Source organism: Phascolarctos cinereus, unplaced genomic scaffold (assembly GCF_003287225.1).
Source record: "Phascolarctos cinereus isolate Bilbo 61053 unplaced genomic scaffold, phaCin_HiC Scaffold_1;HRSCAF=81, whole genome shotgun sequence".
Lineage (NCBI taxonomy): Eukaryota > Metazoa > Chordata > Mammalia > Diprotodontia > Phascolarctidae > Phascolarctos > Phascolarctos cinereus.
In genome coordinates, this window is record NW_027555514.1 from 102068482 (window position 1) to 102082241 (window position 13760).

A 13760-nucleotide genomic window follows, 5' to 3' on the forward strand; every position below is an offset into this window, starting at 1 on the left:
CTGATCCCCTCACTTGTTAGTGTTCAACGAAATTATGTTTACTTATCTGAATACACACTGTATCTCTCACAGAATGCAAGCATCTTGTAAACAAAAACTTTTGTTTTTGTTCTCAAGTCCCCTTAGCATAGTACTGTGCACACAGAAGACACTTAATAAATGTCTACTGAACAGAAATGAAACATACCCAAGACCCAAGAGATAGAGAAATGACTTGTATCAATGAAAAAACTCTACACTACACTTTGTGTTCAATCTTACTTTGCCCCTTTCAGATAAGGAAGGGCTCATCTGATGCCCTCTCTCCCACCCCTTTCTCCACATCTGTATATTCTTCTTCTCATGTATTCCCAGTTATGAAAAATACCAGGCAAAAGCTGCAAATTATATAATTACATGTGGAATCAATTACCAGAAGTCATCTGAATTTTTACACTAATAGCTGAAGCAGATGAGAGACTCAAGGGCACTTAAGAGCAAATCCAGCATTATTTGTAATGGAAAAACATTGGAAGCTTTCCCATTAAAATCAAGGGTAAAATAATGATGCTCACCATCACCAATACTATATGATATAATGTTAGAAATGCTAATTTGCTGCTTGGTGGAGCTGTGAATTAGTCTGGCCAGTTTAGAAAGCAATATAAAATTACACAACAGATATTACAAAATTGTTCATGCTTTTTGATATAAATGATCCTACTACTAGGTTTATACCCCAAGAAAATCATTAGTAGGAAGAAAATGCCCTATCTGTAAAAAAAACAATCACATCAGTAATATCTGTAATAACAGAAGTTGGAAAATATGTGTCCAATGAGGGACTGGAAGACAGCCTAATAAAATGTGGTATATTGTGTAGTAAGGAATAGCAAACATGAAGAATTCAAAGAAATATGGCAGGTTTATATTAAGTGATACAGAGTGAAAAAAGCAGATGCAGAGGAATAATTTATACATTGACTACAACTATGTAAATAGAGATAAAAGAAATGACAACTTGGGTTATACACAAGAGATGATGTTGGTACCTGAAACCATGAACCACCACTTGCTTAAAAAAAAAGTATAATAAATTTTACATGTCATATTCAAAACTGTCCCATAGTTGTCTGTGCTTTCTTCTGAATTTCCTTCTATTCTCTTCTGTGCATTTTCAAAAGTATTATAATGGTCATCTTTTTTTTTTAAAGCATCTCTACTGCACCCCCATCCCCACCCCAATTTAAAACAGAGAAATAAAGAAAAAAAAATTCTTGTGTCAAATAAGGCTGGTCAAGCAAAATGAATCCAAACAGTGGCCATAGCCCAAAACATCTCTGCTCCTTGTGTCTCTCACCTGATAGGACAAATGGTAAACAAGCTTCATCAGAGGTTCTCTGGTGCCAGCCAACCAGCATTTATTAAGAACCTATTATGTACCAGGCACCATGTCTAGCATTGGGGATACAAAGAAGGGCAAAAAGCAGTCCCTGCTCTCAAGTAACTCAGAGTTCTGAAGTCTTTCACATTTGTTTTTCTTTATAATATTCCTATTTTTGCATAAATGGTTCTTCTGGTTGAGCTGGATTCACTCTGCTTCAGTTCATACTACCCAGGATCCTCTGAAACTATCTCCTTTGTCATTTTTTTATGATGCAATGATATTCCATTACATGCATATACTACTTTTTTCCAGCCATTTCCCAACTGTCTAAGAGGCAATCTAAGACACTCCAATTTGACTTGACTCCTTTTTCTCCCCTCCCCCACATCACTGCTTCTGCCAAGGAAGTTTATTTTGCTTGTGCTTATTCCCTCCCCAATATTATCCTCCCTCCCAACCTCCTCCTTATTCCCCCTACTTGTTTCCCTCACTGTGATGCAACTCTACACTACACTCTGTGTTCAATCTTACTTTGACCCTTTCAGATAAGGGAGGGCTCATCTGATGCCCTCTCTCCCACCCCTTCCTCCACATCTGTATATTCTTCTTCTCATGTATTCCCAATTATGAAAGATACCAGGTTGTACATCCTTCTTCCTCCTTTCTACTGTGTTTCTCCTTCTACCCCTCTATTCTCTTTCTTCTCTTCAAACTCTCAAAACAGAATCAATCTACTCTCTGGCTTATTGTTTTTTTTGTTTTGTTTTGTTTTTAATTTAACACCCTTTGAAGACATGGGGGGACACTTGTTTTTTCTCCCCCTCATAGTGTTCTTTCCCAATGCTCAAATCAATTTACCTCTCTAGGTTTCTCTAGACTCTTTTGTGTTTATATTTTAAAATTCCCACTTAGCTCTGCTCTTTTTCATCAGAAAGGCTTTAAAGTCTGCTATTCCACTTTTTCCCCCTATGGTATCATACTCAGCTTTGTCAAGTAAGTTATTCTGGTTGTAAACCTATCTTATTGGCCTTTTAGAATATTATATTCCAAGAGATCTGGTTTTTAGTAAAATAATGATAATAGCTAACATTTATATAGTAACCTATTATGTGCTAGGAACTATGCTAAGGGCTTTTTACAAATACTGTATCATTTGATCCTCACAACAACCCTGGGCAGTAGGTGCAATCACTATCTCCATTTTACAGATGAGGAAACTGAGGCAGGTAGTGGTTAAGTGACTCCTCCAATGTCATATAGCTAGTAAGTGTCTAAGGCTGGATTTGAACTCAGGTTTTCCTGACTCTAGGCCCAGTGTTATAACCACTGTGCCCCCTGGCAGTAACATTTATTCAACTGCAATACCATAGCTCTCATGGAACTTACTGTCCCCTATAACAGCACTCCATGAAATCATGTTTCTCTAAAACTAGCTAAAACACTAGACCAAGTAGACCTGTATAATGCTATTTTATTGCTTGTTCTATCAGCTGATTTTTTAGACTAGATATATTTTTCAAATATTTTATTTCAGGGGCAGGTAGGTGGCACAATGGCTACAGCACCGGCCTGAAGTCAGGAGTACCTGAGTTCAAATCCGGCCTCAGATCAAACACTTGACACTTACTAGCTATGTGACCCTGGGCAAGTCACTTAATCCCAATTGCCTAAAAATTAAAAAAAAAAGAAAAAGAAAAATTTTATCTCAGTTGTAGGATAAACAGACTATTCTTTTCATCTGATTTTTTTTATAACTGCTATGGTTGCTAAAATATTACAAAGGGTTGAAGAGAAGCTGTGCTTCTCTAATCCATCCTACAAATAAGTCAAGGGGACGGACTAGTGATATTTCAAATACTCACAAAGCATGAAGAGCTTACTCTGTGCTGGATAATACACAGTGATGAAAATAGTCCCTCCCCTCAAGGAGCTTATATTCTACTTGCTGTGTGTTCAAGTTGGGCCAAGATGAATTAAAAAAAAAAGTCCTTGAATTTGAATAATGTGTGCATTTTCTAAACGTGACTAGATTTAGGTAGGCTGCTCTTTAGTTTAAGTTCCTTAAGGAAAGGAATGTTTTACAAATGGGAAAAGGACGCACACATACAAAAATATTCATAGCAGCTCTTTTTGTGGTGGCAAAGAATTAGAAATTGAGAGGATGCCCATCCATTGGGGGAATGGCTGAGCAAGTTGTGGTATATGAATGTAATGGAATACTATTGTGCTATAAGAAATGATGAACAGGCTGACTTCAGAAAAACCTGGAAAGACCTATATGGTCTGATGCTGAGTGAAGTGAGCAGAACCAAGAGGACTTTGTACACAATAACAGCCACATTGTGCAATGACTAATATTGTTAAACTGAACCCTTCTCAGCATTACGAGGATCTAAGACATCTCCAGAGGCCTCAGGATGGAAAATGCTGTCCACATCCAAAGAAAGAACTATGGAAGTCGAATTGCTATCACTTATTTTTACCTTCTGTTGAGTTTTGTTTCATCTTTCTGATGGTTCCTCCTATTGGTTTTAATTTTTACTTACAACTTCACTAATGTGAAAATATGTTTAATGGGTATGTAAATGTAAAGCCTATATCAGATTGTGTGCCGTCTTGGGGAGGGTGGGGGGGAGGAAGGGGGAGAAAAATTTTCAACTCAAAAGCATACGGAAGTGATTGTTGATAAATCAAAATAAATTAATAAAATTTTTTTAAAAATAAAAGAAAAATGAAAGAAAAAAGGAAAGGGATGTTTTATTTGCTTTTGTATCTCTTCACTTAGCACAGTGAAATACAAACACTCACACACATACACGTATGTATATATATGTGTGTATACACACGTATATATGCAATACATATGTGTATACACATGTGTTTCTATTTCAAAATGATGTATACTGAATAAAGTCAGTCACCTTGATTTTGTCAGTAGGCTGAATGTAAATCACGTGGTGAGCTGACATATCTTTGTATCCTTGTTACTTTTGTAAATACAGCCCTTGTTCATCTTACCAATTTAATACTGGGCACTATCCTGAATCTGAGTATTCAACAAGTTCTCAACCTACCATGTAGGCCACATCTTTATGTCTTGCATAGAAGCAATATGGCATATTGGACCTGCTTTGGCCTTGGGGTCAAGAAGACCAGGTTCAAATACTATCTCTGACATTTAGTATCTGATCAAATTACTTACTCTGGTTCTCAGTTTCTTCATCTGTAATACAAAGGGGCTGGACTCAATGACCTCTAGGGTACCTAATAGTTCTAAAGTATATAATCTTTTCCACAAGAGTGAGCAACATTATTGGAATGAGTGTGGTCTTCCAAGATGACCACCCTATCAATACATTTCTCAAAAAGAAAATTAATTTTAATAGTAACACCTCATAGTAACAATACTTAAGCACAAGCCAGGTTAAAGGGGCCATAACTAACTTCCTGTTACCAATAGTTTTATATATCTGCCTCTCTCTGATCCTGGCTACCTGGTCAGAGTGCCAAAGTCTGACTAAAAGAAAAGTAAGAAATTTGCTTCTTTTGACTTCTCCCTATGGTTTTCATTATCTTTTTGAGTTATAATCGCTCCTTATTAACTCTGACTATCTAAAACTCTTCTCTAGTACCTCATCACGGTGTGGTGGTAACCTTAGGTTCTCAAAAGCAACGACAATCAAGTACTGGTAAGTCTTATAAGCCCCTCTAGGTCCTCTGATTAATTTAATGTGTCTGAAATCAAGCTAGCTCAATTAAAAAGGCTCAGCCCCTGGGCAGGTTCAGGGCAATTCATGTTTCAACTATGACCATACTGGAAGATTATCTATGTTGTCATCAAAGGGATCTGACTGAAACCAGTGGAGGAATGCTCCAGATCTTTGAGGTAGTTAAGTAAGTAATTTATATTTTATAAAATACACACACACTTACCCTTTGCAAGCTGCAGGGTTGAGAAAGACAGTTGCCTTCTTCACTTGTGCATTGGAAGGAATGAGTTGATTTCCAAATACCTGAGAAAGATAATAAATGTTTTAAAAATGGATTTTCCCTTGTCCTTTAGTTACAAAACATATTATTTTGTGCCAAAATAACTAATTCTCAATCTATACTGCACTTAGCCTTACCAGAGATGAATTGAATGCCTTCATGTTCTCATATTTACAAACTGCAGCATGCCTAAATGTCACATGACAATAACTATTTACTCAATCCTATAAACTCTCACCTATGAGAGGCAGAATGAAATGACCCTCTCACTGTGGGTAGAAACTGTCTTGGTTGTTACTGCGCATGTAAAGTACTAAAATTATGAAAGTTTTAGAACAGGATTACTGGAAATGACCTTCTCTGTAGTGGGAGTGGGGGCCAACTTGTCAATGACCTGTTCCCTTGAGGCAGTAAGGGAAAATCAACAGGTGGGTATGAACAGCTAGGATCCATTAGGTGGACAACAATGAGTCTTCTGATGAGACCCGACCTTGGATAGCCCTGTGATGCTGGATGATTCACCATGCCCAATGGCTCCCAAGGCTGGAGTAGGAGTGGGCAGAAAAAAGATTGCACAGGGTTAGGAGATGAGAAATAACTAGGTCTGGACAATTTTGTGCTGATAACTGTCTTAATGGTCCTTCAAACGGCTAGGGCCAAGGTGCCAGGACAGGGATTAGTCTTCATACTAGAAAAGGGAAGAAACCCTACTATGGACTGGGTCTGATGCTTGAAATCAATAAAGCTACTGACAACCATATGGACTGGGTATGGTCAAGACATATTCACAAATAAATTCAATTCGACAAGAATCAACTGAATGTCTACTATGGACCAGGTACTGGGGAAACAAAGACAAAAATGAAACAGTCCCTGAGCTTAGGGAACTTGTGTTCTAGCAGGAGTGAAAAAACACGTACACAAATAAATAAAAATAAAATAAATACAATTGTTTTGGGCAGAGAGGGAAAACATTAACAATAAACCTATGTCACAGAGTCTGTGACAAATGTAGCCTCGGCCGAGTCCTCTAAGCCCTAAATCATTCCTTGTCAAATCCCAGGATCTTGGTGATTAGAAGTCAAAGGATTCTGACATAGGGATAGGAATGAGAATCTAAGAGTCAAGTTGAAAGTAGATGAAGGTTATTTTAGGTCAACCCAAATTTGACCATCTTAAGTTTTTGTTCCTTATTCTATCTGCACTCCATTAATTTTTTCATATGGTTTTTCAACTCCAACTTTATCTTGTGTAAATTAAGAGAAGGCAGGTTCACAGACATCTGGTTTGCAAAGTACAAAACAAGTTAACTTTCTTTCAGATTCCCAGGCACTGGAAGGAAAAACCCTCCAGTGAAGCAGATTTAAAATTGAGCAACAGAAAACTTTTCCTAGCCTCCCAAGGGCATTTTATCGTAAGAAGTTAATTTTAACCTCTTTTCCCCCTCTCCTGGACAAGAAATATCAAGAGGCATGATCAAGAAGACATGGCTAGAGAGGCCATAGTCTGTCAGAGGGGAAATTAAATCCATTTACCATTTCCTTGGTCTTTAAAGTATTATCCTTATCTCTTTAATTACAAAAGTATTTATATGGAATGTTGGGTGTTTACTAGACAATTTTTATGTTATATATAAAAACCTATCAGTCTACTACCTCCTTTTCATAACCTTGTAGTAGTCATTCTACACTCCTAACAAAGCAAAGAGACAGATCAGAAAAGAAGATATAAGATATAAAAAAGAATCAAGAGGCAATGAGAATACAAGGACAAAAGGTGGGGCTAGGAGGGGGCAGGGAGGCATGTCAGAGTGGGTATACAAAACGGAAGAATTGTTAGCTTTTGTGGATGAAGAAAAATACTAGAATGAGGCTGAAAGTGGAAGCAGGAGGAGATCTTTCAAAATTAGCAAATCAAGGTGAAGAAAGAATCATAAGCAACAAACAGTTAACAAGAAAAAGACTAAAGTAACCACACAAAGAGGAGAAAATATGAACGCTACATTTAAGCAACTGCTCTCTCTCTCTCTCTCTCTCTCTCTCTCCACACACACGTATGTATGTATGTATGTGTATGTGTGTACGTGTGTGTATACACACATATACATATGTACATATATACACACATACACATACATACACACACACCTCCTTTTGGTCTTCATTATCTATATTCTTATCGTTAAGAACAAATACTCCCTGAATGATTCAGGTAGTGGTATAATCCAAACAAGTGATCTCCTCTCCCCCTTAAAGAAGAAGATATAGGTAACAGAAACAGCTAGTCTACCCGAAAGATTCATGAGCATAACTTCCAACCCAACCCAGTATGACAGAAAAGGAATTCTACCAGCCTCCTTAAATAGCTTGCCCATGATCAGTGCACACAAAACGTACTATAGTTCTGTTGGTGCACTTGAAAAAGGCTCAAGCCTTTTACCTCCCAGAGTATAAAACAATGCTGCTTCCGGCAGATGCTACTGCTAGAGCCTAGTCTGCAATCCTGGAAAGAGACAAGGAGGCACAGTGTTGCTTTGCTATGCAGGGGCCAAACGAGGCAGCTGAAAACTCAGCTGCCACAGAACCCCTGTACATGTGTCTTTGCACACTTTTTGCACATATCATCAATAAATTCTATGGTGAGACTTAAGCAGCATGTGGTTGTTCCAGAGCACACAGTACTTAATAAATGCTTCTGACGGACAACTAAGTCAGAGTGAATTTAGAAAAACAACTTGTTCTTTTTGTAATCTGGAAGAAGATTCTTCCTCCAGCCATGTCTGAGTCCTCAGGAGCCAGACTATAAAACAAAGGGTCTCCCAGGTTTGGTTGAAAAAAGTAGTTTTACTTTTGGAAGTGTAGTATGGATAAAAGGCTCCAGACAGTTTGGTCTAGTAGGGCTATGGCCTAGTTAGGGGAGATGTTGATTATTAGGATAAGTCATCCTCCCTAATTCTGGCCAGAAGGTTCTGAATTTCATGTTGGGGTTGGGGATCAGGGGGAGGGGAAGGGAGAGAAGGGAAAGGGGACCCAAGGATAATCTAGTGCCTACGGTTAACTGAGGGTCAATTTGGACAAAATGAAGTCTGCCTTCAGTAACCCACATTCATTTCAAATGATATGCTGTGGTAAGCAATGCATCTACCAGCCTTGGAGAAGAAGAGGAAGGGAAACGCACATATATAGCGCCGCCTAAATGCCAAGTACTGTGCTGAGTGCTTCACAAATATCTCATTTGATCCTCATGACAACCCTGTGAGATGGGTAGTGCTATTAGTATTCCCACTTTACAATTAATGAAACTAAGGCAGACAGGGGTTAAGCAATTTGCCCAGGGTCACACAGCCAGTGTTTGAGGAGAGATCTGAACTCAAGTCTTCCTGACTCCAGGCCCAGTGATCTATCCAATGGAGCACCTGGCTGCTTCTAAGAATACCAAGATGAGGGGCAGCTAGATGGTACAGTGGCCTTGGAGTCAGGAGGACCTGAGTTCAAATCCAGCCTCAGACACATAACACTCACTAGCTATGGGACTCTGGGCAAGTCACTTATCCTGACTGCCTCATAAAAAACATAAAACAAAAAGATATAAAAGGAGAGGGAAGTAAAGAAAGAGGGTAGTCTGACTCTGTGACCCCTTTTGAGGCTTTCTTGGCAAAGATACTGGAATGCCATACCATTTTCTTCTCCAGCTCATTTTATAGATGAGGAAACTGAGGCAAAGAGGGCTAAGTGACTCAACCAGGGTCACATAGCTAGAAAGTATCTGAGACCAGATTTAAACTCAGGAAGAGAATCTTCCTGACTCCAGGTTCCTGCACTCTATCCACTGCACCACCTAGCTAACCCTGTAGCCTACCACTTTCTGATAGGATGAGGACTTCTTGTTTGCCAAGGTCACTGAAAATCTTTAGGGTAAATTTGGAAACTTTTTCACTGATCCTTGATTTAATCCAACTCTAGTGGGATCCACAAGCCTTATTAGAAAGTTCTATTCTACCAAGAGAATGTTGTACACAATAACAGTGATGTTGTGCGACGACTAATATCGATAAACAACCCTTCTCAGCAATACAAGGATCTAAGACATCTTGTGATGGAAAATGCTATCCACATCCAAATAAAGAACTATGGAAGTTGAATTGCTATTTTTTTTTCTCTTCTGTTGAGTTTTGTTTCCTCTTTCTGATGGTTCCTCCTATTGGCTTTAATATTTACTTACAACATCACTAATGTGAAAATATGTTTAATAGGAATGTAAACGCATAGACTATATTAGATTGTGCACCATCTTGGGGAGGGTAGTGGAGAAGAAGGAAGGAGAAAAATTTTAAACTCAAAAGCATATGGAAGTGATTGCTGATAAATCAAAATAAATAAAATAAATTTTTAAAAAAGAAAGTTCTATTCTAGCTTAACTATTAGTATTATAAAATTCCTTCTGAGTTGGTATAAGCTTAGACACTTCAGGCCAGCTTAGTGCTAAAAGCCCTTCCATTTTCCCAACAACGATAATGGCTTTTTTCTTTACTTTTCAGCCAGTTTTCTCACTTATTCTAATTCAAATGTGGGCTATTTATTTGTCTAAATTTTTTAGATCAGGTTAGTTAGAAAGATATCCTTCTAGACTTCTTAATTTATAAGCAAGGAAGATTTGCTGTTAGTGAGCTATGCTCACTCTCCAAAGAGCTGAAAAAGGGAGATTATGGCCTCATAGCTACAACTCTAAACCAGCCTGGTGAAACTGCATGACTGCCACTATCCAATCAGGAGCAAGTAACTTTCTCCTTTCTTAAAGCAATCATCTTCCCTCTCCCAAGAGGATTTCCAGTCACTACCTGCTAGCTTAGCTGTTACCTGCAATTTCTATTAAAAAAACACTTTGCCAAACAGCTGAGGTGGCACTAGCACCTGAAATATTTATGGCCTGTTTTGTAAAGGCTGTGTTGGCAAGAAGGTTCCTCAGAACTAACTGAAAAAGAAATGTCCTCATCAGAACAAAACATTTCTAAACAATACTTTCAAACAGAAAACTTGACAAGGTTTTAAAATGGAGTTAAAGTAGTTTTATCACTCCCACTTTAGTGGGAATCTATTAATAGTATGAAACGTCAGTGTAATCTATGAAAATATTTCAGTAACCAAATGTGAATTTGTCTATCACCCACCTCTCCAGCTCAATGTACTGTTCTCTTTTCCATTGATGACTTTAATGATTCTTTTTTTGTATTTCTGACATGATAAGCTTAATGGACACTTAAGGTATTCTCAAAACGTCACCAAACTCCTTGAAACTTTCCACTCATCTTGATTAAAGAAAGCTACAGGGGCAGCTAGGTGTTGCAGTGGATAGAGCTCTGGCCTTGGGGTCAGGATGACCTGAATTCAAATCCGGCCCCAGATACTTGACACTTACTGACAGTGTGACCTGGGCAAGTCATTTAACCTGACTAGGCCTCAGTTTATTCATTTATAAAATGAAGGAGTGCATCAGAAGACTTCTAGTGCCCTTTCACATTCTATGGTCTAATGCTAAGGGGAGCAAAATACAAAGTGAACGTGGTGCTCTCTTGTAAATTGCAGTTAAATGTGGCAATTTCCCACAGGGATAAAACATACGTCTAGAACAACAAAAAGAATCTTGAAATGGGTTTTAACAATATCAATTAATAAACTTGGAGAGCAGGGACAGCTAGATGGTGCAGTGGATAGAGCACCAGCCCTGAAATGAAAAGGACCTGAGTTCAAATTCGGTCTCAGACCAAACACTTGACACTTACTAGCTGGGCAAGTCACTTAACCCCAACTGCCTAAAAAAAAAAAAAACCACCTTGAGAGCCAAGTCCCAAAGTGGTAGTACTACATGTAAACAAAATCCTCAAAGTTCATCTAGATATAGGGATGGCCCACAGCTGAAACAGTCCTTCAGAGGTCATTCCATGTAAAGGCAAACCTAAGGAGCCCAAGCTATGCCAAATATATAGCCCTGGGGTTATTATTTCAGTCTTTTATTTTTTTCCCAGTTGGGTCCAGCTCTTTGTGACCCTATTTAGGATTTTCTTGGCAGAGACACTGGAGTGGTTGGCAATTTCCTTCTCCAGCTTATTTTACAGATGAAGAAACTGAGGCAAACAGGGTTAAGTGACTTGCCAAGGGTCACAAAGCTAGTAGTGTTACTATAGAACCAAATAAATTGGGGGGGGGGGAAGGAAGCGTTGTTGTGAACCAAAGAGTTAATCTGCCAGTATTCCATTAAGAGCTGGTTCACAGCCTGAGGCAGCCCCTCATTTTAGGAAGAAATAGCCCCAACTCCAGTGATGTGAGACACTGTATCCAGCCAAAGACCCTGGAATAGTCTGTGGCTGAAGTACTGCACCACTGAGATAAGAAAGGCAGGATTTAATTTTATCACACTGAATGTATTACCTGGGCTTCTTGACAGGCTGCTCTCCTTAGTAGGTTATCACTGTCAAGGTAAAAGAAAAAAGGAAAGGGACATTAGCTTTCAATAAAAAGTTTAGGATTCAAACTAAAGAGTTTGTTTTGCAAAACATCTGTAAACATTTCTTTCACATTATTACAAAAGTCTTAAGGAGCCGATAGCATAGCATGGAAAAACTTGGAAAAATAACCTCTCTGGAGAAAATTCTCTGTTGGTTATTTCTACAATCTCCATTTTATTCCTTCCCCAGCTGACTGATCTGGTCATTGGATAATGATGAAATAATTTGTTTCTTAAACTGTTTTCTTTTCCCTGCTATTTCATTTAAAGTCAGACTTCTCTGTCTTTTCTAGTGTCACTGTCCATGTTATCATAAGTAGAACACTTTTGGCATAACATAAAGATCAGTTTGGAAAAAAATTCAAAGGAGGCTGTCAGAAAAAGTTCATCTATTTAGCCTCAAGGTTTTTAAGAAGCTTTTAAATACAGTTTGCGTCATTATGGCACTAAGCAGCTCTTCTGGCTAACAATTCCCCAATCTTTTCAATGGAAGGCTCAGTGCAGAATGGACATAATTTGCTGGTAGTACTAAGATAACAATTTCAAGTGGTTCTAGGCCATTATTGAAATCTGTACTTGGACTGGGCAAACAAAAGGCAACTCATTAAAAAAATGAATAAATAAAAGGAAAAAAAGATCATTATACCTTCAGTCTTTTCTTCTCTACGCTTTTCCATTAACATTATGTACTTAGTATTCTTTACATTTCAACACAAATTCAAATCCATTTTTTGTATCTATTATTGAACTAAAAGAAAGAAAATAAACAGTTTCTTGTTCTTTACCACAGCTACAGGGAAGGGCTTACTTATTTTCTTTATGATTCAGCAACACTGGAAAAAAACACCGTGCTAACCTCTAAGAATCTCTAAACTCCAAGTTAAATAATGTCACTCATCTGGGAGGTATAAAAGCTGCTAGTTTGAATGATATCATCTAAGAACAAAGTTTCATTAAAATTCCAATGAAACAAGAAGGCTACTTGCCTAGCTGGCTTTGCAACACGAATGTAATTTAGTGCAACCACAGGACCCTGGACAGAAGGTCCCTAAATCTGAGTTCCCTAAAGCTCTGTTCTAATTCTTCTGTTCTCTCTTCTTTCTACACCCTCTTTTGCTCATCACCTTTCGTGGATTCAATTGTCACTTCTATAAAGATGATTCCCAAATCTGTATTCAATTCCAAAACCAGTCCTAATCTGTGTGACCTGAACTCTAGTCACACATCTGCTCCCTGCTAGACATCTTCACCTAGATGTTCTTTGAGCATCTTATTTAAAAGTCCAACACAAAACACACCCAGCATGTGCCCTTGTTCCCCTGAAAAACATTATCAACAACAAATCAAGTGTTCCTCCAAACTCTCTATGTCAGTTGAGGGCATCACCATACTTCTAGTAAAACAGGGTGACAACTGAGGAGTCATTCTCAACTCTTCCTTCTCCCTCATTCTTCACATCAATCAGCTACTATGTCTTGCTAATTTTACCTCTATAGCATCCCTCACACCCATTCCCTTCTCTTCGATGTCAAAGCTATGATTCTAATTTAGACACCTCCCTGCCCCCCGCTCCCCATCTGAAACAGTCTCTAAACTTCTCCCTCCCTCCTCCTCTCTAATTCATCTTCCATACTGTTGCCAAAATAACTGATCCTAAAGCAAAAGTCACCCTCCTGCTCAAAAATCTAGGCTATTACTTCCAGAATAATACAATGAGTTTTCCACCTGACATTTAAAGTCCTTCATAATTTGGCTCACTTGCCAGAATTATTTCATATTACTCCCTTTACAATCAATCTACTTGCTATTCCCTCAGACTTGGTACTCTGTATCCACTTTGGTGCCATTGCAAAAGCTGCCACCATGCCTGGAACGTCCTCCATTACCTCTCAGAAACCTTGGC

The 13760-nt window shown here is 38.4% G+C and overlaps 1 protein-coding gene across 2 annotated transcripts in view; it reads right to left on the minus strand.

Moving 5' to 3' along the window:
- Positions 1-13760, minus strand: part of AGK (acylglycerol kinase) — a 99861-nt gene that overhangs the window by 47421 nt on the left and 38680 nt on the right. For both annotated transcript variants that reach the window (XM_020997957.2, XM_020997958.2), the window contains exons 3-4: positions 11782-11821; positions 5300-5379 (exon numbers count right to left, since the gene is read on the minus strand). In XM_020997957.2, coding sequence (XP_020853616.1) covers positions 5300-5379; positions 11782-11821 — 120 coding nt within the window. The remainder of the gene's footprint in view (positions 1-5299; positions 5380-11781; positions 11822-13760) is intronic.